This window comes from Spinacia oleracea, chromosome 2 (genome assembly GCF_020520425.1).
Source record: "Spinacia oleracea cultivar Varoflay chromosome 2, BTI_SOV_V1, whole genome shotgun sequence".
In the NCBI taxonomy this organism is placed as follows: domain Eukaryota; kingdom Viridiplantae; phylum Streptophyta; class Magnoliopsida; order Caryophyllales; family Amaranthaceae; genus Spinacia; species Spinacia oleracea.
In genome coordinates, this window is record NC_079488.1 from 113,783,082 (window position 1) to 113,791,906 (window position 8,825).

At 38.9% G+C, this 8,825-nt stretch overlaps 1 protein-coding gene across 1 annotated transcript; it reads left to right on the forward strand.

Moving 5' to 3' along the window:
* Positions 1–399: 399 nt before the first annotated feature.
* Positions 400–4,161, forward strand: LOC110790645 (6,7,8-trihydroxycoumarin synthase). The gene is made up of 3 exons (XM_021995443.2): positions 400–1,138; positions 2,344–2,653; positions 3,473–4,161. Exons 1-3 carry the CDS (start codon positions 564–566, stop codon positions 4,085–4,087), a joined length of 1,500 nt encoding a protein of 499 aa, XP_021851135.2. The 5' UTR covers positions 400–563; the 3' UTR covers positions 4,088–4,161.
* The last annotated feature ends 4,664 nt before the right edge of the window (positions 4,162–8,825 follow it).

The following is an 8,825-nucleotide window of genomic DNA, read 5'->3' on the forward strand; positions in this document are numbered from 1 at the left end:
TAACACGGAGTAACTGTACAACTATATTATACTTCCTACGATTTTTAATACTCTCAACGTTTGTGATTTCTACACTATTCACATATTATACATTGACCATTTTTGGTGATTTATACGTAAGATAAAACATTGTCATGTAGGTTCTTGTTAGATTCGTGTAAATGTGTATTTTCAAAAATATTAACTTTTTATAATTTTTGCTTAAAGAGAATTAAAGATATTAATGATCAAAGTTGTGCATTGGCATGCGTGAAAGTGACCAACGTTGCGAGTAAAAATGAACGGAGGAAGTATGAAGTACTAGACTTGTTCAACGAGTTGGAGCCTCAACAAAAGCCTGAATCCAGCCCGTTTTGAAAAGGGTTCAGTCCATTATTTTTATAAATAGGAATTGCACTTTTATCTCTTCAACTATGAATATAGCCAGGGATCATCCCGAGTTCCTGACCTTATAATTTCAGCCCAACCCAGCCCGATCCTACCTATTATATAAATATACTTATATACATGAATGAACAATCATATTTGCAAATTGAAAATCCTTTGCTACTTAGCCACTAGGCATGTTGCTCATAATAATTCCATTCCTTGCTATACTCTCTTTTGTAGTAATATCTTTCCTCCTCCTAAACCCTAAAAAGAATGAGCCCTTTCATCCTCCACCCGGACCTAAAGGGATCCCCATCATCGGAAACCTACACCAATTCGACACCTCGAACCCCCACGTATACTTCGCCAATCTAGCCAAGACCCACGGGCCGATCTTGAGCATACGGTTAGGATCCATACCCGTTGTTGTGGTTCAATCAGCCAAGCTCGCGAAAGAGGTCCTTCAAACACAAGACCTCAACTTTTGTAGCAGACCGCCTTTGGTTGGTATCCAAAAGCTAAGTTATAATGGTTTAGACATAGCTTTTGCACCATACGGTGAGTATTTTAGAGAAGCCAAGAAGATAAGTGTTGTTCATCTATTTAATTCTAAGAGAGTGGATTCCATGGCTCCTATTCGCCAAGAAGAAGTTTCTAGAATGATTAAGAAGATTTCATCCCTTTCTTCTTCTTCGGAAATTGTTAACTTGAGTGAATTGCTAATGAGTTTTTCAAGTTCTAATATCTGCAGAGTTGCTTTTGGCAAGAGGTACTTCTTTCTAGCTCTCACCCTTACTCTCTTTCAAATTTGATGTCAATTATATTAAAAGTTACCTCGTATAATTATTATTTTTTTTTTTTTTTTGACATAGGAGTTACATCGTATATAAGACAGACAGTCATATGTATAAGTCAATTTTCTTACTAAATAGAGTTATACTTTTTGATCAAATAGTTACTCCATTTGATCAACAAAAGGTCTTGCGCGCACAAGGTGTACAATAAATTTATTGTACACCAAGATAACTTTTATGCAGTTATTTGTAACTTTAACCTATTTTTTTGTAACTTTTAGTATTATAAAAATAAAAAGTTGATAGATAAACATTTTAAAGGGTTAAATAATTAATTTATACATTATTAGTGATTTTGAAGAAATAATTTTTATTCAAATGAAAAAAATTATCATTAAAAAATAGATAACTTTTACACATATAAATGTAACTTTTAAGTATTTTGAGTCAACTTTTACTCTGGTGTACAATATTTATTGTACACCCTTTGTAAATAAGAATTTGTGTTTGATCAAATAGTTGTATTCTATTATGAGTAATTATACATCAATATAGTCAAATAGTTATTTTTTTTAATGTTGACATGAGATCTTATGCAAATGAGTAAATGACCATATACTCGAACATATGAGATACTCCATTTTTGGATATTTTATCCAATAAGGTAGTTATTATTTAGTCACTATTACCACATACTCGAACATATCAACTAGTCAAACACAACTAAAAGGCACTTCGTAACAATTAACAAAGTTACCCTCTAATTATTGATTAATCAAGACCAGTAATACGGTGAGGGGTGGTTGGTACACTAATTTAACTATTCAATAGTTTATACTAGCTACGTACGATGTTTATACCACGATAATTAGTATACTTTCTTTCAAACCACATACTATGTCACAGACACAAACCTTCTACCTCATCAACAGAGAATTGAGTATGGTCTGACGTGGCAGCAAGAAGGGGTTTAAGTGAGGTCACGTGACCCTGCTTGCCAAAAAAAATTACCTCATTCTAGTTAGTGTTTCATTTTTTTTAAAAGAAAAATACTAAATTTCAGTTACTTTTCATTATTTTTTTAAGTGGTGACCCAATTACCTATACTTTATAGATTCGCTACTGATCTAGCGTTTCTCTTACAACAATAGATAACAAAAATGCTTCTATTTTATTTAAGGTATGAAGATGAGGAAGGATCAAGGAGCAGATTTCATAGCCTCCTAAATGAAGCTCAAGCCTTGTTCACAAGCTTTTTCTTTAGTGATTATTTCCCTTCAATTGGATGGCTTGATAAATTAAATGGACAATTTTCTAGACTTGATAAAACATTTAAAATTTTGGATGCGTTTTATGAAGAGATCATAAATTACCATCTTGACCCTAACAAGCCAAAATCTGACGAAGAGGATTTTATTGATGTTCTACTACACCTCAAGAAAGAGCGCTCTTTTGATATCACCTTGGATCACATCAAAGGAATGTTAATGGTAGGTAAATCAATAACTCCATCATTCTCTTCTTTTCCAAGAGGTTAATGGTATCATATTTAATTAACATACTTTTCATGTATTTCATATAATCATTAAAAAATAGATTATTTTTTCAGTCCACCTTAATTATCTTACGGAGTATTTTAATTAGAGTTGGTAATGAGTTGGGTAATTGGGTCGAAATCAGGTCGACTCATTTATAAACGGTTTAGATTTTTCCAATCCAGCCCGACCTGTTTAATTAAACGGGTTGAGATTTTCAACCCAACACAACCCAACTATAAACGGGTTGACATGAAGTTTACCTGTTTAATTTTTTTTCTTCTCACTTTTAAATGTAAATTGATTTGACAATAGAATTACGAGGTGATTTTTTATGGCATATCTCATAGCAAAAACTAATAATTCAATATGTATTTGACATGAATCAAAACGCTAAATAATTATTCAATGTTGAAGGAAAAATGAGAAATAAAATCTTTCAAATAACATTCTACGGATCTACATTACATACTTGTTTTAACTTAAACGGGTTAGACGGGATGTTTTTGGGTTGAAAATTTCAACCCGATCTAACTCATTTAATTAAACGGGTTGAGTGGGGTTGACCCATTTAATTAATCGGGTTAATTATTAGGTTGGGTTCGGGTTGGGTTGGTGGGTTAGGTAATTTTTGCCAGCTCTAATTTTAATCTATCTGATTTAAACTTATTTTTCTATTTTGATCCGATTAAAACTCACTTTTTCTGTTTTAAACCGATTTAATCTAATCTGATCTGATTTATATATACTTCATTCTTACTTTTTGTCGATTAGAATGTAATTGTAGGGGGAACTGATACAACCTCCGCAATGGTAATTTGGGCAATGACCGAATTAATGAAGAATTCAAATTCAATGAAAAAAGTACAAGAAGAACTCAGGAATGCCGTTGGAAACAAGGGCTACATCAACAACGACGACCTCAAAGAGCTTGAATATTTCAAGGCAGTGGTAAAAGAAACATTTAGACTACACCCTGTAGCTCCTTTGCTAGTTGTACGTGAAACAATCCGAAAAAGTACCATACAAGGGTATGATATTCTACCTAAAACGTTAGTATACGTGAATGTGTGGGCTATTGGCAGAGACCCTAAAATTTGGAAAGAATCGGAGAAATTCATGCCAGAAAGGTTTTTGGGAAGCTCGATAGATTTTAAAGGATATGACTTTGAACTAATTCCGTTTGGAGCTGGAAGAAGGATATGCCCTGCCTTGCTTCTTGGTGTTTCTAACATGGAACTCGCACTTGCCAATTTGTTGTACTCTTTTGACTGGGAAATGCCTGTTGGTTTAAAGAAGGAAGATATCGACCTTGATATGCTCCCCGGCATTGCTATGCATAAAAAAGTCCCATTATGCCTTTTGGCGAAAAATCATTTTCAAAATTAAATAAGTTGTAAATTAACGATAAACGACTATTATTTTGAAATTACAAACTTATAAATAAAGTAGGTGTTGCATTATCTCTTTACTTGATTTAAATTTTGTTTTAATTTCAAAAATTTACTAGCAAGTTTCATACTATAATAGTACAATTTGTACAATTCACCTTTAGTTGACATTCGAATATGCAAGGATTTACCTAGCATAGTTAATTTCTCGGATGATTAGTACTCCCTCCGTCTCTTTTTGTTTTTTACGTATTCCATTTTGAGTGTTTCATTTTGTTATTTACATTTCCTTTTATATTATCACATAATGATCAAAATTTGTTATTTACATTTCCTTTTATATTCTATCAAAATTTGTGCCCAAATATTATTTTAACCAATTAAATCCATTAGACATTAAATATTTCTCATTTTTCCAATGTCAGATTTTTGATAAAAGTGAAAACATTATAAATTAACGTAATTTTTCTTGTTTAAATAAAAAAGTAGAGGAATCTCAATGCATATTAAATAGTCGTTAAATCGCGTGAAAAACATCAAACGTAAAAAACAAAAAGAGACAGAGGGAGTAAGTAGTAACAACCTAATATTTATTAAACACCACTAATGCTAAATCCCATAGCCACTTATATATGGTGTGTAGGTACTCATCGGAAGGCCACATTAATTTGAGGCCTTTGGCTATACGTATGTGTGAGTGTGTGACCACTTGAGATTAGTACCCCTTCTTCCCGTGCCAAATTCCAAATTAATTGTTGTCAAATTAGATTTGAGAATCTTTTGAAATTGTTTTTGTGTGCTGTGAATAAGTAATAAGGCAACACAAATTTCATACGATGAGGAAAATTTTGAACCTGATACCTAGCGTACATATACTTTTAATTTTAACCATTAGATTAAGACCTTATTAGTATCTTTTGAAATTGTAAGCCATATCTTGAACTATGTTGGCTAGGTAACTACATAGCTAGATTTTAAGAATTTTATGAGGGTGAACATTTAAATAATAAATATGTAATTAAGTAACGTAACTAACCAATTAGATCTTCGATCTGTACCTCTCACCTGTCCTATTTGACGTTTAGAAACCCTCGAAGAGTTAATTAGACCCGTAACGAACTAGAGAAGAGTAGAGATAAGGAACGGGATTTTGTTTCCAATACCAAATTTATTTTAATCCAACGTAAGGTTAAGAGAAATATAAGTGCAAAACAATCATCTTATGGGGATGGGTCTTTTTCCATACTTAGAACAATATGTCAATACCCTACAAGATTGGGAGTTGCCAACTATGACAAAAAACTGAAACACTCCGTACACATAAAGATCACGCAATTTTGTTTTTGTTGTATTTCATTTTGTTTTTGTTTAGTTGTTTAGGTTGTAATAATTTTCGTTGAATGAACTCTTTGTCAAAAAATAATAATAATAATAATAATAATAATAAGGGCGATTAGGGCTCGTAATATGGGGGTTTAGGGCGTTCCACGTCCATTTTCAGGCGGAATACAGGGATTTTCCGGCAGCTATTCGTTGGGTCGGGTATTCACGGCGGTTCAGGCGGTTGAAGGGCGGTTCCACGGTGTTTTTGGTAGAGGTTTTGGTGCAGTTTCGGGTTGTGGTTTTGGCTCAATTTTGGCCCGGTTTGCAGGCGATTTCCGGCGGCTTTTAGGCGGTTTCCTGTGCGGTTTTCAGTGCGGCTCTTTGGTGTTTTAAAGGGGGTTCAAAAAGGGTTCTCAGGCGTAGCATTTTCCGATCAAGTGCACCAGAATTCGATCAGGTTCTTCTGTTTTTCGACGGGTTTTCCGGCGGTGCAGCGTCGTTCAGGTGCGGTGCGGTGCGGTGCGGTGTTTCCGGTCAGTTGCAGGGTCGTTCAGGCTGTGTTTCCGGTCAGGTGTTGAGTTGTGGTGTTTCATTCAGCGTGAGTGCAGTTGTGGGTGCTGTTGTGGGTGCAGTTGTTGTGGGTGCAGCGTGGGTGCAGTTGTGAGTGCTGTTGTTGTTCGGCGTGTTGTTGTGGCTTTCCGGCGAGTGTTCATTGCTGTTCAGCGCGGTTATTTTGGGTCATTTTCGAGAAGGTTTCAGTCGTGTTTCTTGGGCAGTTTCCGATCAGTTTCAGGCGACGTTCGTTGGTGTGGTGTTGGTGTGTTGTGTGTCCTTGTAAGTGTGCTTGGTAGTGGGTACGTTGGTGTTACTTTTTGGTTGAAGTGCTTTGATATGGCAGCTTCCGTGGAGAAGTTTCATTGCCCTTTTGTGGGTCTTAGCGGGTGCCAGGATGGAGGTGGGCGTGGTTTGGTGAGGAGTTCTCTGATCACTCACTTACGTGATCGTCATTGTTGCACTGATGTGCGGGATGTAACCCGTCATTCCCTTACTACCAATTTGCAGGTTTTTACTACGGCTGAGGTGACCTTTCGTCGTATGGGAATTTGGCTATGTGGAGATTGTTTCAAGACGCATACTCATCGTATTAGGTGTCGACATGGCAGTGGTTCTAGTTCGGTTTTTGTGGACCCACCTGATTCTGGGGATGGTACTATTCGTTTTACTCTCTACGGTATTCAAAAACCACAGGCTCCTACTTCCGAGTTGTCTACTTCTGATGCGCCTCGAGAACATCCTTTTTCTTTTGATGTTGCTCTTCTAGACACTTTATGGTCTAAGCGGCTGCGTTCTGTGAAATCCATCCCTCCCAAATGTCGTTTGGGTTTTTCGCGAGTTCTGAAAGGGGCGCTCGATAAGGTGATTTGCAGACCAGATGACATCGCTTGTTGGGTTCAGTTGCTCGTGTTACCTCTTTGTGTCCTCAAGACTTTTTCTCCACGAAGTAATCGTGAGTGTTCCTCCGGTGTTAGGCGGCGACAACAGGAAGAGAGTATCACCTCTGCTATACGTTCTTGGGGTGTGCCTGGTGGTTCTGAGCAACTTGTCATAGACACATTGGCTAGCGTGTCTCCCCCTCTATTGGATGTTGACGGCGACCATGATTTGGCGGAGCGTAATATTAAGCAATGCAAGAGAAAGATTTCTGACGGTCACTACACTGCTGCCGTTAGGGTTCTTTCTTCCTCAGGTCTTGCCCCTTACAATGATGCTACTCTTGCAGATTTGCAAGCAAAGCACCCTTCCGTTCCGGTCCCTACCTTCCCGGATATCCCTGTTGATCATCACCTTATTGCTTCCTCCGCTGTTGTTTTGGAGCAGATTAAGGGCTTTCCGCGTGGTACTTCGTGCGGTAGAGATGGCTTGCGTGCTCAACACCTTTTGGATTGCTTTGGTGGTGCTGCTGTAGCTGTTTCTGATGAGTTGGTGGATGCTATCACTCAGGTAGTTAATCTCTTTCTTGCTGGAAAGTGTCCTGCTGAGCTTGGAGGATACATTGCTAGTGCTCCTCTTACGCCCCTTATTAAGCCTGGTGGGGGTATTCGGCCTATTGCCGTGGGCACTATTTGGAGGCGCCTTGTTTCTAAGGTCGGGGCTGCTTTGATTGGTCCGCGTTTAGGAAACTACTTTGGAGGTCTTCAGTTTGGAGTTGGGGTTCCAGCAGGTGGTGAGGCCATTCTCCATGCTGTCAATCGGTTGGTTGAGGCTCGTGGGGCTGATGTTGGCCTCTCTATGTTATTGGTGGATTTTCGGAATGCGTTCAATTTAGTTGATCGATCGGCTTTGTTGCGTGAGGTACGGCTGCATTGTCCTGCTCTTTCGCGTTGGGTTGAATTCTGCTACTCTTCTCCAGCGCGGCTGTATTATGGGGAGCATACCTTGTGGTCTTGTCAGGGTGTGCAGCAAGGGGATCCTCTCGGCCCTTTGCTTTTTTCTCTGGTTCTACATCCATTGGTGTGTCGAATCAGAGACTCATTTGATCTATCTCTTCAGGCGTGGTACTTGGACGATGGCACTATCGTTGGTGACACTTTGGTGGTTGGACAGGTCTTGGGGTTGATTTTGGAGGAGGGTCCTCATTTAGGTCTCCATGTTAATGTTGCGAAGACGGAGGTTTTCTGGCCTTCGGAGGACCCCCGCAGTCGTCTAGAGGGTGTCTTTCCTACGGATATTGCTCGTCCTGCGCTTGGTGTTAAGTTGCTTGGTGGCCCAGTCAGTACGGATTCCTCTTTTTGTAAGGAGTTGGTTTCGCAGCGTGTGTCGAAAACTGTTGTGTTGATGGATGCTGTAGCCAAGCTTAATGATCCCCAGTGTGAGTTGTTGCTTCTTCGTGCGTGTACTGGAGTTTCTAAACTCTACTTTGCTATGCGCACTTGTCCGCCTCATCTTTTCGAAGCGGCCCAATTATCTTTTGATGTGGCTCTGCGGGCTTCTTTAGAGCGCATCGTGACTGCTTCGGGACCTGGGTTTGGTGACTGGCAATGGCGCCTTTCCACCTTGCCTTATTCTTATGGAGGATTGGGTGTTTATTCAGCTGGTGATGTTCGGCATTATGCTTTTCTTGCTTCCCGTTTGCAGTCTTCTGGTTTGCAGGATTCGCTTCTTCGGCTTTCAGGTGTTGATGGTCCGGGACCGGCCTTTGATGATGCTCTTGGTCTTTTCAATAGGACCGTGGAGACCGACCTTATGCGTAGCCCTAGTGAGATCGCTGCCCCCAGACTCATGAAGAAATTGGCAGACTTATATTTCACGAAGGTTACTGCTGATGCGGAATCCGCCTACTCCTTATCTTCACGTCTTGTTGCCCTATGGAAATCACAGCAGGGGGATCACTCCTCAGCTTGGTTGCGGGCAGT